Source organism: Pipistrellus kuhlii, unplaced genomic scaffold (genome assembly GCF_014108245.1).
Source record: "Pipistrellus kuhlii isolate mPipKuh1 unplaced genomic scaffold, mPipKuh1.p scaffold_m20_p_2, whole genome shotgun sequence".
NCBI classification, from domain to species: Eukaryota; Metazoa; Chordata; class Mammalia; order Chiroptera; family Vespertilionidae; genus Pipistrellus; species Pipistrellus kuhlii.
Genome location: NW_023425515.1, coordinates 153951674 through 153974717, shown reverse-complemented (window position 1 = coordinate 153974717; position 23044 = coordinate 153951674). Strand labels below are relative to the sequence as shown.

General features: G+C 34.4%; 2 protein-coding genes across 18 annotated transcripts in view; one reads left to right on the top strand and one right to left on the bottom strand.

Annotated features, from left to right (window-relative positions):
* DOCK7 (dedicator of cytokinesis 7) overlaps positions 1 to 23044 on the bottom strand; it is a 163560-nt gene that overhangs the window by 97803 nt on the left and 42713 nt on the right. For all 17 annotated transcript variants that reach the window (XM_036448254.2, XM_036448238.2, XM_036448240.2 and 14 more), the window contains 2 exons: positions 18603 to 18696; positions 17695 to 17857 (listed from right to left, as the gene is read on the bottom strand). In XM_036448254.2, coding sequence (XP_036304147.1) covers positions 17695 to 17857; positions 18603 to 18696 — 257 coding nt within the window. The remainder of the gene's footprint in view (positions 1 to 17694; positions 17858 to 18602; positions 18697 to 23044) is intronic.
* ANGPTL3 (angiopoietin like 3) lies at positions 310 to 9184 on the top strand. Its single transcript, XM_036448263.2, has 7 exons — positions 310 to 852; positions 1519 to 1629; positions 4955 to 5069; positions 5579 to 5692; positions 6118 to 6213; positions 8037 to 8303; positions 8957 to 9184. Exons 1-7 carry the CDS (start codon positions 355 to 357, stop codon positions 9127 to 9129), a joined length of 1374 nt encoding a protein of 457 aa, XP_036304156.1. The 5' UTR covers positions 310 to 354; the 3' UTR covers positions 9130 to 9184.

Here is a 23044-nt window from a genome sequence, read left to right as displayed (position 1 = left end):
TCTTCTCTCCTCTCTGAAATTAATAAAAATATTAAAAAATAATAAAATAAAAATAAAAACTGGTAGATCACATAACAATGAAAATGCAACTTATAGCAAAATTAAATAGAGTTAACAATTTAGGATGATCAATTAAGTTATTTGCTCATTTCTTTGATTTCATTTAGCATTGATCTGACTCATTGTGGAAGGTTACATTCGTACAAGTTTACACTGTTTAATGATTAACTATATTCACCTGCCAACGTTATGGCTCATGTGGCAAACAGTGGTATATATAGAGTTCAGAAATCTAGGTCTGCTTACAAGAGAAAACTTGTCCCAAATTGCTTGAAATTGAATAATTAAGATAAAATGTACACGATTAAGCTCTTTCTTTTTATTATTCCTCTAGTTATCTCTTCCACAATTGACCAAGATTTATATTCACCATTTGATTCTATACCTCCACAGCCAAAATCAAGATTTGCTATGTTAGATGATGTAAAAATTTTAGCCAATGGCCTTCTTCAACTAGGGCATGGTCTTAAAGACTTTGTCCATAAGACAAAGGGCCAAATTAATGACATATTTGAAAAACTCAACATATTTGATCAGTCTTTCTACGATCTATCACTGCAAACTAATGAAATAAAAGAAGAAGAAAAGAAACTTCGAACAACTACATCTAAACTACAAGTCAAAAATGAAGAAGTAAAGAATATGTCACTTGAGCTCAACTCAAAACTTGAAAATGTCCTAGAAGAAAAAATTCTACTTCAACAAAAAGTGAGATATCTGGAAGAACAATTAACCAATTTAATTAAAAATCAAACTGAAATTCAGGAACACCCAGAGGTAACTTCACTTAAAGTAAGTACAATAGAAACCAAAAAATGTTCTTGATTATGTTTAAATGTGGAACTTTAAAAAAAATATTTAAGATACTTTAAATATTCTGTTGCACAACTGAATTTTTTTTTCTCTCAAGAAAAAAAAACGCCTCCAGGAAATAACATTTTCCATTACAATTTTGTTAGTTTTTGTTTCCCTAACATTATATGTTATATTTGAAAACAACTATACTATATTTCAAACTAAAATTTTAACTTTACATTTAAATAATAAAATATAGAACACAGTATTGTACATTACTGGAGCAAGAAAATGTTAAAGAAATATAACTTGAAACTATTCTTCCATGTTTAAAATAAATAAAAGTAATACAGTATATGGTAAAGATTTATTTTTACTAAAATACAGGATTTGGGTTTATTTTTATACTTTATTGAAGTAGTTTAAAGTTCAAGAAACCAGATTTTAGAAATGGTACATTTAAAATAAAACAGGTTAAAAAATATGTACTATTTGAAAGAAGCATACAAAGAGTAAAATAATTACCTATATTCATTTTTCTAATTTACTAGCTTATATCTAGCTTTAAAAGTTATACTGTGATAATGTTATAAGAAATTAAAAAACAGCAACTTAACTAAAATGAAAAAAGAAACTTCTAACCAACTTATAACCTATGTTCAGACTTTTGTAGAACAGCAAGATAACAGCATCAAAGACCTTCTCCAGACTGTGGAAGAGCAATATAGACAATTAAACCAACAGCATACTCAAATATTAGAAATAGAAAATCAGGTAAGTCAATATTTTAATGGTATATATAATCTTTTACATAAATTTTAGGTTTATGAAAACATTGAACCCTAAAATTATTTTAAATAATTATAGCTGAAGAGTAAGTAAAAGGATTGTATCAGCATACTTGTTATGCTTGCAGGCTCTGAAGCTAATAAAATTACCAGGGTTTAAATCTTGAGTCTAAAATTTTTATGTGAAACTTCAATAAATTACTTAACACTTCTCTCTCACTTTCCTATTATTATGGAGATAATAATAAAAAACTATCTTTAGGATTGTTATGAGAAAAAAAAGGATTGATTCATGTAAAGTATGTTCTCAATATAACAGCCAAAGCGATTATTAAAATTTAAATGAGATCATGTCTCTGTTCGAAATCCTACAAAGTGTCCACAGGCCTGGGAGTCCCCAGATAAGCCTTTACTGTGTCACTGACTTCATCTCTTCTACTCTAGTCATACCAATCTCTTCACTGTTACTGAGAAACTTCTAACATGCTGCCATCTCAGGGCCTCTGCCTTGCTGTTCCCTACCTGGAGTGCTCTCCTCCCTGGTTCTGCATGGCCACTCTCATTTTCTTTAGGTTTTTTCCAAATACAGGATTCTTAATGAAGTCTTCTCAGGTCACTTAAAAATTAGAATCCCTTACTCCCATCCTTGTAACCTGCTACCTCCTTAATTACTCTTTTTTTTTTTCTTCTTAGTACCTACCTCTATTTAACATAATATATATTTTAGTTACTTATTTTGCCTGTCACTGTACTAGTATGTAAGCTCCATGAATACAGGAATTTTCTTCCATTTTTTAAATTGCTGTTGCCTCAGAAGATAGCACACTGTCTGACACTTAATAAATATATGATGAATTAATAAAGATAATGACATACTCAACACAAAAAATGTCAATAAAAACTTATTAGAAACTGTGTACCTGATAATTAAGTTTAATTCCCAACAATAAAATAATCTACAATATAAACAACTGGCTAAGTAAGAAAAATAACTATTTATAAGAAAGCTATCAGAATCTAAGAATCCAATCTAATAAAATACTAATATGCAAATTGACCATCACTCCAACACACAAGATGGCTTCCCCCATGTGATCAAAGATCCTGCCTCCATGTGGACACAAGATGGCTGCCACAAGATGGAGAGGGCAGATTGGGGGACCAGGCCAGCAAGGGAAAGCAGTTGGGAGCGATCAAGCTTGCAGGGGAGGGCAGTTAGGAGTGACCAAGCCAACAGAGAAGTTGGGGGCAAACAGGCCTGCAGGGGAGGGCAGTTGGGGGCAATCAGGCCTTCAGGGGAGGGCAGTTAGGGGCAACCAGGCCTTCAGGGGAGGGCAGTTAGGGGCAATCAGGCTGGCAGGGGAGCAGTTAGGCATCAATCAGGCTCACAGGGGAGTGGTTAGGAGATGATCAGACTGGCAGGCAGATAAGCAGCTGGGAAGCAGTTATGAATTGTGAGAGTGATGTCCAATTGCCCTACTAGGATCGGGCCTAAACAGGCAGTCGGACATCCCTCAAGGGGTCCCAGATTGGAGAGGGAGCAAGCTGGGCTGAGGGACACACATCCCATGCATGAATTTCATGCACCAGGCCTCTAGTTTCAATATATATAATACCACTAGAGGCCCAAATTCTTTCACCAGGGGTGTCCCTCAGCCTGGCCTGTGAGGATCGGGCCAAAATCGGCTCTCTGACATTCCCTGAGGGGTCCTAGATTGCAAGAAGGTGCAAGCCAGGCCCAGGTTCCCCACCCATGCATGATAGGCTGGGGAGGGACTGTGGGAAGGCTCCAGGGCATGCCCAGCCCATCTCATCCAGTCCCGATTGGCCAGACCCCAGCAGCAAGCTAACCTACCAGTAGAAGTGTCTGTTCCCTGGTGGTCAGTGTACATCATAGCGACTGGTCGAATTATCAGATACTTAGCATATTAGGCTTTTATTATATAGGATAGTTAGAAATATTAATTAATAATACTATTAAACAGTCATTCAAGAAGGTTCAAAAATAACAGACTTGGAGAAATGGGTTAAAAAATAGTTGCCAAGAATTATAGAACAAATATTATTACCAATTTCCCGTAAATGAACATTTCATTATGTTTCAGTAATTATGTGACATTAATTTTAGTAGGTTATTTTTGCTAATTTATGAATCATAATTTTTATTTGTCCAAAAGTTTTTTTGATAAGTAGTTTTGAATTCCATAATTTCATTCTTATTTTGTTATTTTTCTAAATTATTTTCCTGTATCTTTTATTATGACTAAATGAACCTGCTGACGTAAAAAAAGCTAATACTAGTAACAAAAGATATAAATCAATTTGAAAAGTTTTCAGCCTATAAATTGCAAACCTAGCATACGTTAAATGAGCTGTTATTGCTATACTCACAGGACAATGAAATATTGAAAGTAAATAAATAAGCCTGCCAATTTGTTACCTTTACAGATATGTTTACATGTCAAAAACTATCAGGAAGCAGCCTTTTCCAAATTATATGCTATGTCTTTAAAGCAGGTTTGAGAAACAATAAAATCTGCAACTGAGAATTAATAAATTTAAAATCTGCCTTGCTAGTGATTACAACATATATTCTATTCAAATAAATAGAACATATTAAAATATTTATGCAAAGTCTTGATGTCTCTTTGCCTTGCTTTTTCTCTACTTTTTAACTCATTAAATAATGTGCCTGATTAAATATTTTTAGAACATATGTGTATAATCTGGAAGCATCGATTATCCATCTTAAAAATCAAAAGCAAAGCCTGGTCAGTGTGGCTCAGAGATTGAATCTCAACCTATGAACCAGAAGGTCATGGTTCAATTCCTGGTCAGGGCACATGCCCGGGTTGCAGGCTCCACCCCCAGTAGTGGGGCAGGGTGCAGGAGGCTACCAATTTAATGACTCTCATCATGGATTGTTTATATCTCTTCACCCTTTCCTTCTCTCTAAAATAAAAAATATTTTTCAAAAGCCAAAAGCAATAACAATTATGAATTAAAAAATACATAGCCCTAACAGGTTTGGCTCAGTAGATAGAGCATCGGCCTGTGGACTGAAGGGTCCCAGGTTCGATCCCTGTCAGGGGCATGTGGTTGCGGGCACATCCTCAAAAAGGGATGTGTAGGAGGCAGCTGATTGATATTTCTAACTCTCTATCCCTCTCCCTTCTTCTCTGTAAAAAAAAAATCAATAAAATATATTTTTAAAAAATACATACACGTTGTTCTTTTAATATCCTCACTCAGATTCCCCTAACTGTATATTCAGTATCATTTTAAAAAGTACATTTATATTCTTTTATCAGTTAAGAAGAACTGGTATTCAAGAATCCACAGAAAATTCTCTTTCTTCGAAACCAAGAGCACCCAGAACTACTCCCTCTCGTCACTTAAATGAAACAAAAAATGTAGAACATGATGGTAAGATAATTTGGTTTCCTTCCTAAAGCTATTATCAAATTCTCCTCCCATCACCAAAATCTCTATTCTCAGGGTCTGTTCCAGTCTAAAAGAGAGTAAAGAGACAAAGCTACCCAATACAATGTCAACCTAAATTGGATCCTGGTGTTTTTGTTTTTTTAACCCTATAAAATACATCCTTAAGATAATCAGGGATATATGAATATAGACTTGATATTAAATAATATGGAATTATTATTCATTTTCTTAGATGTAATAGTGGTATTGTAGTCATGTAAAAGAATAATCTCATGGTAATAATTATTTTGGTATTCTTTGCATAATATGCTATCTAATAAAAAAGCTTTAGCATAAAGTACTTCTTCAATAATACATTAATTTCAGTAATACATTACTGAAGAAAGCTCAAGGCTACATTCACTGTAATTCCATAAAATGTCAAGATCTCAAGCTATAAAAATATTGTTCTTATTACTATATCTTATGAAGTAACATTTTGTTGATTCTAGACATTCCTGCTGATTGTACCACCATTTATAACAAAGGTGAACATACAAGTGGCATCTATTCCATTAGACCCAGCGGCTCTCAAGTTTTTAATGTCTACTGTGAGGTTAAATCAGGTAAAACTGGCCTACAAAGACAATGGACAGTAGTTAGTTCAGGTTACTTACTACCTATTAGTAATACTGATCCTGTCATTTTTATTCTGAATATATATCAAATGAAATATAGTATATAACATGAGTAATAGTTATATAGATCTAGTACTTATATTTGTTTTTAAATATATTTACTTATGCATATATTAAATATTTTCCATAAAATAATCTGGAATTACTATTGTTAATAAGTTTATTAAGACAAACTCATTAGTTATCCTTTTCTTAATGTCTTGGGACCATAATAAATAATAAAATGTTATTACTGTAACAGCATTAATAATTATCTTACACAGCCACCAATTAAAACCAAACCAACTAACAGTCTTTTGTTACATCTATTAGCATCAATCTACTAAAAATGCACTGTTGTCCACTGTACTCAGGTAGTTCGTGGACATTAATTCAACACAGAATAGATGGATCACAAAACTTCAATGAAACTTGGGAAAACTACAAATATGGCTTTGGGCAGCTTGATGGTAAGGTGACTTTATATTCATTCATTTACTTGTTAAAAATATTTATTTATTATAGATGGGACATTAGGAATGTAACAGTGAATGAGAACATCTCAACTTTTATATGACTTAACAGTTACACATTTGTTAGTAATTACACTTATGTATTTATTTGAATCATCCTACTCAAAACTAGATGTCTGCTCTTAAGGATACTTATAATTTATTTGATGGCTTCTAATAATTATAATTATTTTTTTAAAATTCTAATTAAATGCTATATGTTTTGATACATGGTAAATGCTATGAATGATGAAGAAAGCCATCCTTATCACTAGTCACTCTTTCTTATTAGCATCTTAGATGTCAATTATTTAAATATTATAAATGTATAGTATAAGATTTGTGTTTAAAATAAATTAGTTAACTCCATACAAAGTATTATACCTTGATCACAGAATAAAATTATTAAACAAGATAAAGATTAATAAGATAAAGAGGTTTAATTACAAAAAAACTTGTTATAGAATCCGTGAATGATGTACAAGTATACATTTATAAAATGGAAAATTTCATCTTTTATAAAAATTTTAAACACTAAATACTATTGGAGCATTAAAAAAAATTTTTTGTATTCAAACTCCAAGTTAAATCCCTAACTAAAAGGTATTTTCAGTAATGTTTTATAGCTTCAAATCTTCTTCTAAGAGTGAATGAACCCCAAAATAAAAGACTGACAGTTAAGTTCAAAGTACTCATTTATTATATTTTGGAAAGAAGAAAACCACTTATAATGCATCCCAAAGACTATACATGATTTAAGTGCCTGATATATGGCTCTGTTCATGTCTTTAAATTAGGTTTCCTTATATTAACTCACTGGAAGCATATAGAAAATCAGTTTTGGTACCAAATTTCTATTTCCCAAGTAAGCCATTTTCCATCCTTTGGTGGTAGTTGTTATTTATATTTTTGGTGTTAAAAAAAAAGGCCAACTTTTCATTGCTTCCTGGTTCCTAGTCATAAGAAATATTGATTGAACACTGCTGACAGTAATCTTAATGTTTAGCTTGTCTTTGTCACTCTTCCCATTAAATTATGTTTGAAATTTTAAAAAAAGAAAGTAAGCTATTTGTACTTGCAATTCTTAAAATGAACTCTCTTAGTAATTCAGTATCAACAGAAAATTTTCACATTTTCCTTAAATACTTTAATAAAAAGGGTTGTAATAATTTAAAAAGATCTATTTGTATTGTTATGTTTTAATGTCAAATAAAAATAATTTTTCAATTATAGAGAAGTTACTAAAATTATACTAATTTTAAATGTTTTTTTACATTTTTATTTTCTTCTTTTTCTACAAAAAATGACATATATGCCAAGCAATTGTCAAAGGCCAAGATTATATTTGACAAAAATGACTGTTACCATCCAAGTCTCTGGAAATACTTAACAAATCTCTTCATAGTATAATATATGGGTATTAATAAATAGCTGATAGTAAAGCCAGTACAGATAATATTTTATCAATGATCAGAGCTAAAAATGTCTATAATAGCCCAATATGTTTAACTCATGAACTATAGTTAAAAATATCTATTTGAGAAAAAATAATCAGACTTAGGCAAACCTATTAATATTTTTAACATTTTTGTACATGTAACTATCTTCAATAAAATTGTTTCAAAAAGAAATATTTTAAGAGACTCTAAATAACTAAAGAATTTGAGACTAAAACAACTCATTTACTTACGTTAGTAAAAAAAACTTTCTCAAAAAAAAAAAAAAGTCAGTATCTAATCTGCAGTTAACAATCCACAGATTTTTACAACTTTTCTTTTCAGGAGAATTTTGGTTGGGTCTAGAGAAGATATACTCCATAGTAAAGCAATCTAATTACATTTTACGAATTGAACTAGAAGATTGGAAAGACATCAAGTATTATATTGAATATTCTTTTCACTTGGGAAATCATGAAACCAACTATAAACTACACCTAGTTGAGATTACCAGCAATGTACCCAGTGTACTCCTGGAAAACAAAGATCTGGTGTTTTCTACTTGGGATCACAGAGCAATAGGACACTTCAATTGTCCAGAAAGTTATTCAGGTATTTTTTTCCTAATATCAATACTTTGTTTTTCTATGTTGACACTATTTCCCAAAGTATCTACAATGACAACTCTTAAAAACTGAATCCCAAGTAATCACTTTTCTACAGGTAAAACATATCTTAATATGTGTTAACATATGTATTATTAACACATATAACATCATAATACAAGTATTATATTAAGTGTTAACTTATGTGTTTTTTACCCTTAACCTTGCTCAGATATTTTATTTTGGGTGGAGTATATGAGTCTTGTAGCGATTATCCTATAAAATAAAAGGGTAATATGCAAATCGACCAAATGCTATGATATGCACTAACCATCAGGGCTGGCTGATGGCTGGCCAGCACAGCCGCTAGTAAGTGCAGCAGCAGTGGTGGGAGCCTCTCCTGCCTCCGCAGAGCAGTGGGCCACTGCCGGCGTAGGCCCACTCCCCCGATGGCTCTCAGACTGCTAAAGGTGCAGGATGGGCTGAGGGACACCCCCACCAAGGGCCCAATGTCATGCACCGGGACTCTAGTTTAAAATAAAGATACATGCATACAAGACTGCAATATTTATAAGAAATAAAAATATACTTCACGTGGAAATATAGTAACAATAACTACATGAGTTACTATTCATTAAATTGCATATCTATCTTCTTTAGGAGGCTGGTGGTGGAATGATGTATGTGACGAAAACAACCTAAATGGTAAATATAACAAGCCAAGAGCAAAACCTAAGCCAGAGAGGAGAAGAGGAATATATTGGAAGTCTCAAAATGGAAGGTTATATTCCATCAAATCAACCAAAATGTTGATCCATCCAAAAGATTTATAAAGCTCTAACTGAACAAAGGCAAATTAAAAAGTCAATAAATTAAACAATAAAATCATCCCAAGTTACTGTGGTTTAATAATATGGTATTAAATATAAAGCTTTAGAAAAAAGATTATTTTAAAGCCACTGTGCATTTAAGATTAAACATACTATCACATCACCTAAAAGAATACCACTAATCAAATCCTTATATCATTTATTCATTTATTTTGTGATATGGAAATCAATTTTAACTAATGGGTGAATTTTTAAATAACTTATAAAAATAAAAGCTTACAAAGAGACTTATTTTAAAAGTCATCATGTGAGCTACTTTTACAACCTCCCCAGTTAAAAAAAGACTAATTTTCTTAAAATTCTAAACTTGAATAAGTATAAAGAACTGATAATTGTATAGTTCTTAAATACTGTAATACTAAAATCCACTCAGTTCATAGTACATGTAAAAAATCTATAATATGAATTTTAAGAATGATGTTTCGTTTTACTACAAAAGAATTTGGAATATTTAAATGTTTGGTATGCTTTATTTATGAAGTGGGATGAAATACCGTATTGAAATAGGTACACTGTCTTAAATTCAGTAGATTATGATTACTAAGTCATATTGACATTAATATTAGGTACCACTGTACCTTAACATGCATTATCTAACTTATATATAATGTATACATTTTATATATATATATTAAATTTTAAGTTGATTTCAGAGAGGAAGAGAGAGGGACAGAGAGATAAAAACATCAATGATGAGAGAGAGAGAATCATTTATTGGCTGCCTTCTGTATGCTCCATACCGAGGATCAAGCCTGCAACTGGTGCATATGCCCTGACCAAGAATTGAACGGTGACCTCCTGGATCATAGGTCAACACTTAACCACTGAACCACACCAGCCAGGCTAATGTATAACATTTTACATATTTTAATACTTAATACTGTGAAAACAAAACATTTTAAGGTATCATATAATCTATATATATTAAAGTCTAAGTGACTGCTATAACCGAATGACCAGAACAACCGGTCAACCAGTCACTATGACATGCACTGACCACCAGGGGGAAAATATTCAGCCCAGGAGCTGCCCCCTGATGGACAGTGTGCTCCCACAACCAGCCAACCTTCCCGGTTCCACCCCCTGGCTGGCAAACCTCCCATCATCCCTCCCCTGTCCCTTTCCCTAGCTGGCAGCAGGCTCCAGCCAGCCCGGCCCTGATAGGAACTGGGCAAGAAGGCCCCGATAGACCCTGATCGCCGGCCAGGCCTAGGGACCCCACCCATGCATGAATTTCATGCACTGGGCCTCTAGTCCATATAATAAAAGCCTAAGCGACCGTTAAGGCAGGACAACCAGAATGACTGCTTGCTATGATGCACATTGACCACCAGGGAGTAGATGCTCAACACAGGAGCTGCCCCCCTGATGGTCAGTGCACTCCCACAGGGGGTGTGCTGCTCAGCCAGAAGCAGGGCTCATGACTGGTGAGCACAGCAGTGGTGGTGGGAGCCTCTCCTGCTTCCACGGCATCACTAAGGAGCAGTGAGCCTAGTATTAAGGAGCAGTGAGCAGTATGAAGCGAGGGGTCCCAGACTTCTAGAGGGTGCAGGCTGGACTAAGGGACCCCCATCTCCGCCTCAGTGCACAAATTTCATGCGCCAGGCTTCTAGCAATACAATAAGAATGAATGTATTTGTGCCCTGGCCAGTGTTGCTCAGTTGGTTAGACATCATCCCATGAACTGAGAGGTTCCAAGTTAAATTCCAGATCAGGGCACATGCCTGGTTTGCAGGCTTGATCCAGGTAGGGGGTGTGCAGGAGACAACCAATCAATGTATCTCTCTTTCTCCCTTTCCTTCTCCCTCTCCAACTTCTTGTATCTCTAAACATCAATAAAATATTTTTTAAAGAATTAATGTATTTTTGACATCAACTTAAATAATGTATTCTCCCTGGACACGGTGTGAGTCTAATACCTATGTATAGGTTTTCAAAATCATTCAAGTTACTGAATGTTCAAATAGCCTGAGTCGTGTATATGTATGTCTCTACATTCAATAGACTGAAAGGTCCCAGGTTCGATTCCAGTCAAGGGCATGTACCTTGGTTGCGAGCACATCCCTAGTAGGGGGTATGCAAGAGGCAGCTGATCGATGATTCTCTCTCATGGATGTTTCTAACTCTCTATCCCTCTTTCTTCCTCTCTGTAAAAAATCAATAATATATATATATATATATATATTTTAATTGACCTTTTAGAGCCAGAACACCAAAATAGCTTTTTTTTAAAGAAAAAATTGAAAGCTTTCAAATGCAAAATAATGCATTATTCAACATACCAATTACTTTCTCTATGTTTTTTCTTTTTGTTGTTGTTGTTAATCCTCACCCGAGGATATTTTTCCATTGATTTTTAAGGACAGTAGAAGAGAGGGAAAGACAAAGAGAAACATCAATATTAGAGAAACATATCAATTGGTTGCTCTAGAAGGATCCCGTACCAGGGCCCCATGGATAGGCCAGGGAGGTGCCTGCAACAAAGGTATGTGTCCTTGACCAGAATGGAAACCAGGACCCTTTAGGTACACAGGTCAGGTGACCCTCTATCCACTGAGGCTAGGGCTATTTGTTTTTCAACTTTAAACAATTCTCAGACAATATGTTTCATTTTGTTCCTTTTGGGAGTACTATTAGTTTTGTTCTGCTTTAAATATAAAGCTCAACTTGAGAGATCATTCTGGTACAGAAAAAGAAGTAATTTTCTCCTTTATTATTCACAAAATTGAGTCTTCTATCCTCACTACTTTGCCAAAACTGTTGTAATTTCATCACTAAGTCACAATTGTCAAATCTAAAGGCCTTTACCCAATCCACATAATCTTTGATCTCCCAACTACTTATTAATAACAACATTTTTTTCAAATTTGACCTTCATTTTGTTTCCATAATATTATTACACTCTCAGAGAAATATCCCTAACCTGAATCTATCTTTATAGCCCTATGCCCTGCTAGTATTTAGTATTGTGGGCTAATGTCCAATCTTTAATCATTTCTTCTACTCTGACTTTCCAGAAACTCAATCTACTCTCATAGACTCTTTTATTTTCCATGAATAAAGTTCCAGAATTTGCATATTATTTCCAGTTCTCTCTCCAATTCCCCTACCTGCCATTTCTCCTTTCAATATCCTATAGTCTCCTCAAATTCAACATATCAAATAACAAATTCATCAAGGCCTTACTGCCTCTGCAGGTCCTTCCTCCCTTCTTACCCTATCCCACTCTCCTCCTTACTTCATTATATCTTATTGGCACTACTATGCTTCTCAGTCACAGAAGTTTAAAACCCAAGAAACATCTCTGGCTTTTCACTGAACTTTGTAAACAACCTCTCCATCATAAACCACTAAATCCATGACAATCTTCTTTTGAAAAGTCTCTTAATCTGATAAATCTGGCATAATCTTCTTTTGCAATCTCTCAACCTGATATGCTTTCTTCCCATTTCTACCAAGGACTGCCTTTAACCTGAGTCTTAAAATTATCTAAATAATCCCCTGCCTGGGCTCCTAATTTTATGTCTTTCGCCCCTCAATCTTTGTAAAACAAATTTGTAATGGCTATATACTGCTTCAACTTGTGTCGTTCAAACTGTCTACTAAAAGAGTATAACAACAAAGAAAATATAATGAAAACATATCCTTATAGATTCTGCAGTTATAGGATAAAATGGCTTAATATAAGCAAAGATTTACTTTAGAATCGTAACAGGACTTTATCTTAAATTTTATGATCTTATCTTAAAATTACATGCAAATTGTGTTTTCTACTCCACCAATCTATCTTTATATAAAAATAGTTATTTCCTCCCCAAATCTTCTAAGAAGTGAATTTCTTGGAAGATGTTTATCCTATGGACTTGCATGTCCCATCTAGCTATGCCCTCACATGAACATGTACCCCAACTAAAAGAGCATAAGCCTTAGAATGAAATCCAAATCTCTTCCAGGTACTCAAGGATTTTTATAATCTGAACCCTAATTACCTCTTTAAGCATTTCTTGCCCAACATAAACCCTCAGCTCTAATAAAAATTACCTACTTTTAAGCATTCCCTATATAATTTCCTAATGACTTTCCACTTGCCTAGAATGCCTCCAGACCTTTCTACTTGCTAGGTTCTATTTATACTTCAAGTTATAGATAATGTCATTTTCCCACAAATAACTAGTAAATGGAGGCTCCTACCTCTGCAGCCTTGGATGCAGCATTACTATTTGTGCCTTCAAATGACACTTAAGAAATGAAGATAAAACAGAAAAGTAAATCTGACAAACATAGTAATATAAATTTCGAGAGAAATAAAAACTCCAAGAGCAAAGATAGTCCATCTACTTGATTTTAGTGAATTACTTTAATTCCCTCTTTTATCTGCAGTCTTGTTTCCATGTTTTCAATTATCGATGCTCTACCATGGTCCAAAAATATTAGATGGAAAATTTCAGAAATAAACAATTCACAAGGTGTTCTTTTTAATTTACAAGTTTTAAACTGTGCATTCTCCTGAGCAGCATGATGAAATCTCGCATCGTCCAACTTCATCCTGTCCAAGATACGATGAATATCCCTTTGACCAACATCTCCAAGCTGGAGATGCTACATACACAATAGTCACTTAATAGCTGCCTAGGTGATCAGATCAACTGTAGTAAATTACAGGGCTTGTGTCCAAGTAAACCTTATTTTGATTAAAATGGTCTCTAAAGGACAAGAATAGTGATGCAGGCAATTAGGATAAGCCAACGAGAAATCTTAAAGTGCTTCCTTTAAGTGAAAGATAAAAATTCTAGACTTACTAAAGAAAGAAAAAACATCATATTCTGAGGCTTCTAAATCTACAGTAAGAACAAATCTTCTATCCGTGAAATGGTGAAGAAGAAAAAAGAAGCTTGTGGTAAGTTTTGCTGTCACATCTCAAAATGCCAAAGTGATAGCCCAGTGTATAAGTGCTTAGATAAGATGAAAGGCATTATGCCCTAACGGGTTTGGCTCAGTGGATAGAGCTTGGCTCAGTGAATAGAGCATCGGCCTGTGGACTGAAGGGTCACAGGTTCGATTCCAGTCAAGGACATGTACCTTGGTTGTGGGCACAACCCCAGTAGGGGGTGTGCAGGAGGCAGCTGACTGATGTTTCTGATGTTTCTAATTCTCTACCCCTCTCCCTTCCTCTCTGTAAAAAAATAAAAAAATATGTATTTTTTAAAAAGATGGAAGGCATTAAATTTGTTGGTAGAAGACATGACATCATCATGGCTCGATGACCTCCTGATGCACTGTCAGAAGGTCATTGGAAGCCTAACACTACATCACAATGCCTACATCATTCACCTCACTTCGTCTCATCATGTAGGTATTTGTATCATCTCACAACATCACAAAAGAGTAAGTACAGTACAGTAAGATATTTTGAAACAGAGATACCACATTTACATAACTTTTAATACAGTATATTGACATAATTATTCTATTTTATTATTAGTTGTTGTTAATCTGTTACTGTACCTAATTTATAAATTAAACTTTATAATAGGTATGTATGTATAGGAAAAAACATAGTACAATATAGCAGGTCCTCAAATAACATAATTTTATTCAACATCATTTCATTCTAATGCTGATGAGATGCTACAGAAACTTAACTCTTGTTTATATCTGTTAGGCTATGGTAAAGTTGGTTTTGCTACATGTCATTTCACTTAAAGTCAAAGAATCTATCCATAACAGTAAATGGGGATTTTTACTATATAGAGTTTGTCATTCCCAGGGATTTTAGGCATCCTTTGAGATCTTGGAACCTGCAAATACAGGGAGACTACTGTATTGCAAAATTTCTACACCAAAAGTTTACTCTGAACCAGTGTGATTTTTACTGAGCGCAAGTATACTCATTTCTTTTTTTTCAGGATTACCTATTTCAGTACAATCTATTTACCCACTCTTTTTCATCCTAGAGTCAGCATGTTTTCATGCCTGTATCGTTCCTTCCTAATAGTATGACTCATGAAAATCACTCATTAACCAAAACTGTACTCATTAACCAGTATTTATTCAGTACCTCCCACTTGCCTCCTTTATGAAACCTATCCCAAATATGTATGGCTACATATTTCACCTTCTGTTAAAGAAGAATCAAATTTCCTTGATTTTTCCCATCACTAACAATCACCAAGTGACCATCCAACACAACAGCTTTCTAAATTGAAAAGGGACACAATAATTGGCCTTTTAAACAAAGTCCAAAGTGTTCTCATGGAAAATAGACTAGGTCAAAATTACTCAATCAGTGTGAAATGTGCAGTTCAAGGTCATGAAGATAGGCTTAACTAGCTCCCACAATAACCTTTATAAAATAAGGTTTTAATGACCTTTTTAAAAATATAAAATCAAGGATTCCATCTCAAACATAAAAACTACTTTTATAAATTCATATCTGTACACTTTAAATCCCACCCTTAGACCAGTGTCTAGTTTTCAGTTTCTTAATTCATTGAATAAATATTTATTATGTGCTTTTGATGTGCTAGCACACTCATGTAGATGCTGAAGATAAAGCAATAAACAAAAACAAGTCCCTAGCATTTACAGTAATTACATTCTAATGAGAAAGACAAAAGTGATCCCATGACTATATATTATGTCAGATAATGATAAATACAATAAGGGTAAAGAACTAGAGGAGGGAAGCAGTGGATCATTTTAGGTAGGGTGATGAGAATAAGCCTCTCTAAGAAGTGACCTTTAAGACACACATGTTTGAGAAAGGAACCAAGCCATATAGAAATCTGGGGGAAAACGACAGGCAAAGAAAACAAATAGAATGTCTTATGTAGACCTGAATTTTGTTTGTACAGGATGAATAAAAAGGCCATTGAGGCTCAAATGAAATAAGCAAAGCAGAGATTAGATGGGCATGAAGTTAAAGAAAGACAGAAACAGATATGTAGAGTCTTATAGACAATTATAAAAAAAAAATCATTCTTTTTTTGCTTATAATGGAAACAACTAGAGAGCTCTAGAAAGAGGAATGAATGATCTGATTTTTAATTTTTAAAAACCTCTCTGGCTGCAATGTTGAGAGTTGACTGAGGCAGGAGTAGAAATATAATCAAATTAGAAAGGTATAACAAAATTCAAGATTAGCAGCTATCCAAATACAATAGCCTCTAGTCTCACGTGGCTCTTTAGCATCTGAAATGAGAAGTGCTTTACCAGTAAAAGTAAAATACACCTCAGATTTTGAAGACTTTAGTAGTAGAGAAAATAAGTAAAATATTTCAATAATTTTTATATTTAGTACATGTCAAAATGATATGTTAGGTATATTGGGTTAAACAACATATCATTAAAATTAATTTCACTTGTTTCTTTTTATTTTTTTAATGTAACAACTATAGAATTTTAAATTACAAACGTGGTTAGTATTATACTGTTATTTGACAATGCTGACCTACATGGTGACTTAGACTTTGAGTTTTAAGAGTGGAGAACATAGAAATACTAGATTTGGGATACAATTTAAAAATTAAAGTCTATAAAACTTGTTCCAGGAGTAAATGGAGGAGTAAGAAAAGAAGGAAAGTCATTTTGATCCCCAAAATTTTGGCCCCAGGAACTGGGTAAATGGTGGTGAAATATGCTAAGACGGGGAAGTATGCATTAGAATCTTATGTCTGAGGTGCTCTGTTGAATATCCCAACATACTTATCAAGTCATGGTCTCAGCATACATAAAATGTGGGGAGCATCATTTATTAAAAGTATATGTAAATGGTACCCATGGAGTTACTAGTATGTAGTGTTCAGCCAAAATAGTAGTGTTACCCAATAACCTCATATCAGGTAGTCTCTAAATTAGGGGTGTCAAACTCAATCAGAGAAGGGGCCAAAATCTAAAATCCAGCCTAAATCGCGGGCCGAATGGTTTACTGAACAGTCATAAACTGTCATTGTGATGGAAACGCAGCGGAGTGCAGTGATGACAGCGCGGTGCGGGCCACATTGCAAGGCCTGGCGGGACGGATTTGGCCCGAGGGCCTTGTGTTTGACACATGTGCTCTAAATAATATATATTTACCAAATACTGTTATTGTTAGAACATAGTGTAGGAATTAAACTTGGTTCATGTGTAATACTAGATTCTGCTGAACATTTGAGAAAAAATCAGAACTAGGAATTCAAATGTTTTAAACAAATAGCCCATGATTCAAGTGCTAGGACCACCACACTCAAGTAAACTAACCTCTCCATCTGTTTATTCACTTCTAAAATGAAGATAATACATACCTCAAGTTATGAGAATTAAGTAAGATAATGTATGTAAGAAAATTAAGATTTTATCTGGCACACAGTAAAAGCTTCATACATTACAGCTATTAATACAATTATGTGGTAAGAAATGGAACAAGTAACAAAGCTAAAAAGGCGTTTTGGAGAGTTTCATTCTAGTTCTATATTACTATTAGTATAGTATCTTATTTCAAAATTCTCCCAAATTAAAATGTATTACCTGTAAGTAGTGTTTGGAACATAAACATCCCTAGCAGGAAACTCCAAAATTTCTCTGGTAGGTCTAACTCTACTGTCAGGGTAAAGCTTCACCTGAAGCAGCTCCGGGGTTAGGCAATAATGAGGATTCTCAGGTGCTGGAGAAATGTCTATCTTCAGCTGAGCTGCATATAAAAATATATTGTAAAAATAATGTAAACATAATAAGTAAAAACTTCATGTTAAAAATTTTTTTGAATGAATCTAGATAATATTTTTGAAAGAAGACTGGGAAGAAACCAAAATTATTATTGTCTCAGTCCTCTAAATCATGTCACTTTAGCAAGTCTCAAAGGTTTAAATTCCTGAGACAGACAAAAATACATGTAAAATACTGAATGAATGAATTAATGAATGGGAAGGAAGAAGCAGAAAACAAAACAAAACAAAACAAAAAAACAAACAAATAGAAATCTAGCACAGGAACAATCTACCATTTCAAAGATTAAATGTTTAATTTAAACTTGGTAGGCTTAAAAGATAGTTGTACTCTGGAATGATTTGCTCTGATCATAATATGAATCAGTTTCTAAAATTTTACCATTTCACAATTATGTGATACCATAATCAATAAAGTTTTAAAAATAAATAAAATAAAATTTTATCATTTCATGCATTTTTTCCTCAAGAAAATAATTTTAAGCCATGATATTATTCATCGCTTTCATTTCAGTTCTTAAATTATCAAAGGTTCCTGCCTTCAAACTGTCAGACCACATGAGGGTAGAATGAGATGAAGAGTAATGACAAGCATTGAGCATAGACAGACATATGGGCCAAGTAAATGAAAAAGGAATACATATTACAAACAATACAATACATTTGTGATGATAACAGTTATAATTATTTCTAGTTAAAAATTTTAAATACCTGTAATAGGTCTCAGCCTCCGTAAAACAGAAGATGGCCTTCTCATATCAGCAAGGAATTTGTACAGATCTTCATCACTTAACCGGTCTCCTTCCTGATTTTGAAAACAAAGGAAAAATTATTTGATAAAATAAATATGGTAGATTTAAAATACTGCTTGTTAATAATCCTGCCCTTCTTCCTTCATTTGAGTCAAAGTGAAAAGTAAAATTAATATAATTGTGATTAAAAGTCAATATGCTGACTTATTTCCTTTTTATGCTTTCAAATTTTATTGAGCTATGATATTGCTATCTGTTTTTAAATTTTATATATGTATTTATAGCCCATTTGTTTATAAGGTATTACAGGGAATTCTAAAATATGGAAAATCAATACAAATTAGAAATAGATGAAAAGGATAAAAAAATGAATATTGATATAAAACAGACATATATAATGACAACCTTAAAAACTTATAACTCTTGAGTTTATATTTCTTTTCAACTTTATATTACCAAGCCTCTCAAATGCAAAATATACAGCATTGACTAAATATACAAAAGGAAAGAATAACAAAAAGTTCTCTTGAAATAAAGTATAACTATCTTGATATTAAACCAGAAAGAAAATAACGCTGAAAAGATCTCCATCCTGGAAAAAGAGACAAACCAAACCAAACCGTACCTAATCAATAATTTTTTTTCAATTTAAGGTCATGTTTTGCAATTTAATAGGTAGGGGTTCATTTTGGTTTTTAATTTAGTTTTTAGCTTATTAATTTAAACCTCCTGGATTTAATATCTTAGTGGTTTTAAAGCATAGTTCATGTCATCTTTTTATCTTAAATAGATTTAAGGTTACTTTACTATTATGAGCTCACCCTAAGCTATTATATATATTCCACCTGCTCACTATGTTCTGAACAGGATACAGAATTGCTCATCTTTTATTCCACTATCTAGAAAAGTGATTTTTACTTTCTAAGAAGTTGTAGGTTTTTGTTGATACTTTTATAGTTTTTAGTTTTATTGAGTTATGATTAGCAAATTTGAATCTGAAGATTTTTTCAGTGACCTAACATGTAATTATTACGAATGTTTTATCAGTTGCTAAAACAATATATTCTATTCTTTTGAATACAAAATTAAATACATCTTTAAATGGGTCTTATTTATAGTTAGAAGCCTGGTTCAAAAATTCACACACATTGAAGGGGAATTAATTAGAAGAAATATTTTAGCGAGGCCGGGGAGGGGCCACGGAAAGTTGGCTCCAGGGCACATCCAGCCAATCTCGCCTAGTCCCGATCCACCAGACTCCAGTAGCAAGCTAACCTACCAGTCAGAGCATCTGCCACCAGGTAGTCAGTGCACGTCATAGTGACTGGTCAAGCAGTCAACCGAATGGTCAACCAAACACTTAGCATATTAGGCATAGATAGATAGATAAATAGATAGATACATTAAGATTATCTTCAGATTCAATTATTTCTGTCTACTTAACCTGTGAAATTGATTATATTATTAACCTGCATTCTTTACTCCGTATCTGTTTCCCTACCTTTTGTTAGGTTGGACATTTTAACTCCCTCCTCAAGCTCATTTTGGCCAATAAGCAAAGATGACGCAGAAACTTCAAAAATATTTGCACAACTAAGCTTGCCCTCCCTCTTGAACTTCTGCCACTGCTATAGAACATGACCAAGCTAGCCTGCTAAATGATGAGAGTACAAGTTGAGAAACATGAAGGAGGTCTGTTATTTGTCTTCCCAAAAGTCAGTCTAGATCAGCTGACCCTGGTCAACCTCTAAACATGTGAATGAACCTAGTTAACAACCCCTTCTCCATACTCCAGGTTTACTGTTGTGTACTCCTAAAGCAACAACTTACACACATTTTAATAAATAGAAAAAATGCCCTTAAAACTAATGTGTGAATTTGATTTTTTTTTTAAATCTCCATGTATTTCTAATAACTTTAGCTTGTCATATTTAAAATCTGTACCTAAGCACTGATTACTATATCCTAATCATGAATAGTAATTGCTCATCAATTTTTAAAAACAAAAACAAGCAGAAATCGGTTTGGCTCAGTGGATAGAGCATCGGCTTTGGGACTGAAGGGTCCCGGGTTCGATTCCGGTCAAGGGCATGTACCTTGGTTGCGGGCATATCTCCAGTAGGGGGTGTGCAAGAGGCAGCTGATCGATGACTCTCTCTCTCATCGATGTTTCTAACTCTCTATCCCTCTCTCTTCCTCTCTGTACAAAATCAATAAAAAATATATTTAGAAAAACACCTGCTTTCTATATCTCATTTAGGAGATAATTATGCCTTAAATTCTATTAATACTTTATTAAAATTATAATCTCCACTTTTTACTTAATTTGCCTGATATATAATACTAGTACAGAGCCCTAAAAAGTCAAATGTTAATGCTTTCTGTTGCTCTATGTCTCCAGCAATCACTGATTTTTAAGTTTCACAAGTAGTTTGTGCTAGTTTCCAGTTACCAGTCTCTAGTACATGGTGAATATTCAAAAAAGTATTTGTTGGATAAATACGTAGGTGGGTAGAATGATGCTCAGTACATGGTGAATGCTCAATAAAGTACCTTTGAATAAATAGGTGGGTAGGTGGATGGATAACTTGTTGATTTGAGTTTACAATACCAGTTCAATGATAAAGCAGCTGAAGAAAAGAAAAGAAAAGAAAAGAAAAGAAAAGAAAAGAAAAGAAAAGAAAAGAAAAGAAAAGAAAAGAAAAGAAAAGAAAAGAAGAGCTGTGAAAATAGCAGAAATGATGTAGCAGCTGAAGAGGCACAAAGAGAAAAATGTCATAGTTGTGAGGCTGTGTGTCATAGTATCAGGTAAATCTACCGCTGTTTCTATAGCTGTACTTGGCTATCACCTTATCGAAGTAAGACTGAAGCCTTTTCTAAACTCTTTTCTTATACTACAATCTCTATATATAAAAGTCTAGATGACCATCCGACTGTCCGACCAGTAGCTATGATGCGCACTGACCATCAGGGGGCAGACGTTCAACACAGGAGCTGCCGAGCTGCAGCAACTTGGCAGCTGTGGCTCTCGGGTGACCCAGAACCAGAGAGGAGGGAGCCAGATTCCAGGGTGCATCACCCGGGAACCACACTCTCCCAATCTGGGTCCCCTCAGGGGATGTTGGAGAGCCGGTTTTGGTCCGATCCCCACATGCCAGGCCAAGGGACTCCACCGGTTCATGCACCGGTCCTCTAGTTTACAATAAAAAGACCCTTACCACTTCAGACACTTCTTTATTTTTTTTTAAATATATTTTATTGATTTTTGTACAGAAAGGAAGGGAAAGAGATAGAGAGCTAGAAACATCGATGAGAGAGTCATCGATCAGCTGCCTCTTGCACACCCCCTACTGGGGATGTGCCCGCAACCAAGGTACATGCCCTTGACTGGAATCGAACCCGGGTCCCTTCGGTCCCCAAGCCGACGGTCTATCCATTGAGCCAAACCGGTTTCGGCCAGACACTTCTTACCTGCTTTATTTTCCATCCGAGTGTCTCAGAGCAGTTGCCTATGAATGCTATTGATGGGTAACTATGAAAGGCACTTCCAGTACATTGTTATCTGTCAACTCATGGCACATCCTGCTCTAAAATCTAGCTCTCTCAAGTTGCAAGGTATCAGAAGGCCAGGATTTCCTCCCTATATTTATTTATTTTTTTAACATATTTTATTGATTTTTTACAGAGAGGAAGGGAGAGGGAGAGAGTTAGAAACATCAATGAGAGAGAAACATCCATCAGCTGCCTCCTGCATACCCCCTAGTGGGGATGTACCTGAAACCAAGGTACATGTCCTTGACTGGAATCGAACCTGGGACCCTTCAGTCTGCAGGCCGACGGTCTAGCCACTGAGCCAAACCGGTTTCGGCTTCCTCCCTATACTTAGAATAACATCTCAAAAGGAGGAATTTTGAGAGAGTATTTTGCATTTCCTTTAATCTGCTCTAAAACACGTGTCACAGTTTGTCACACTAATACAAATTTTCTTCCATAATTATATGGTTCTGGTCATCTGCTTATGCAAAAGGCTTTAAAATTTTTCTGATCTTTGGTTCACATTATAAAATTAATTTTACTTCAAAATCCAGTATGCATATACTCATAAAAAAAACAAGGGGGAGCCGAGACCAGTTTGGCTCAATGGATAGAGCGTCGGCTTGGGGACTTGAAAGGTCCCGGGTTCGATTCTGGTCAAGGGCATGTACCTTGGTTGCGGGCATATCCCCGGTAGGGGGTGTGCAAGAGGCAGCTGATCAATGATTCTCTCTCATCGGTGTTTCTAACTCTCTCTCTCTCTCCCTTCCTCTCTGTACAAAATCAATAAAATATATTTAAAAACAAAAACAAAAAAAAACGACGGGGAATAAAGCTCATTGAAGCAGTATTATAATTCTATGCTGA

Excerpts from the sequence above, each read along its gene's own strand:
- ANGPTL3 (XM_036448263.2), top strand. The coding sequence starts at position 355 with ATGTACACGATTAAGCTCTTTCTTTTTATTATTCCTCTAGTTATCTCT. Across the intron at positions 1,630-4,954 it reads TATTAGAAATAGAAAATCAG|TTAAGAAGAACTGGTATTCA; the intron begins GTAAGTCAATAT and ends TTCTTTTATCAG. Across the intron at positions 8,304-8,956 it reads TTGTCCAGAAAGTTATTCAG|GAGGCTGGTGGTGGAATGAT; the intron begins GTATTTTTTTCC and ends TATCTTCTTTAG.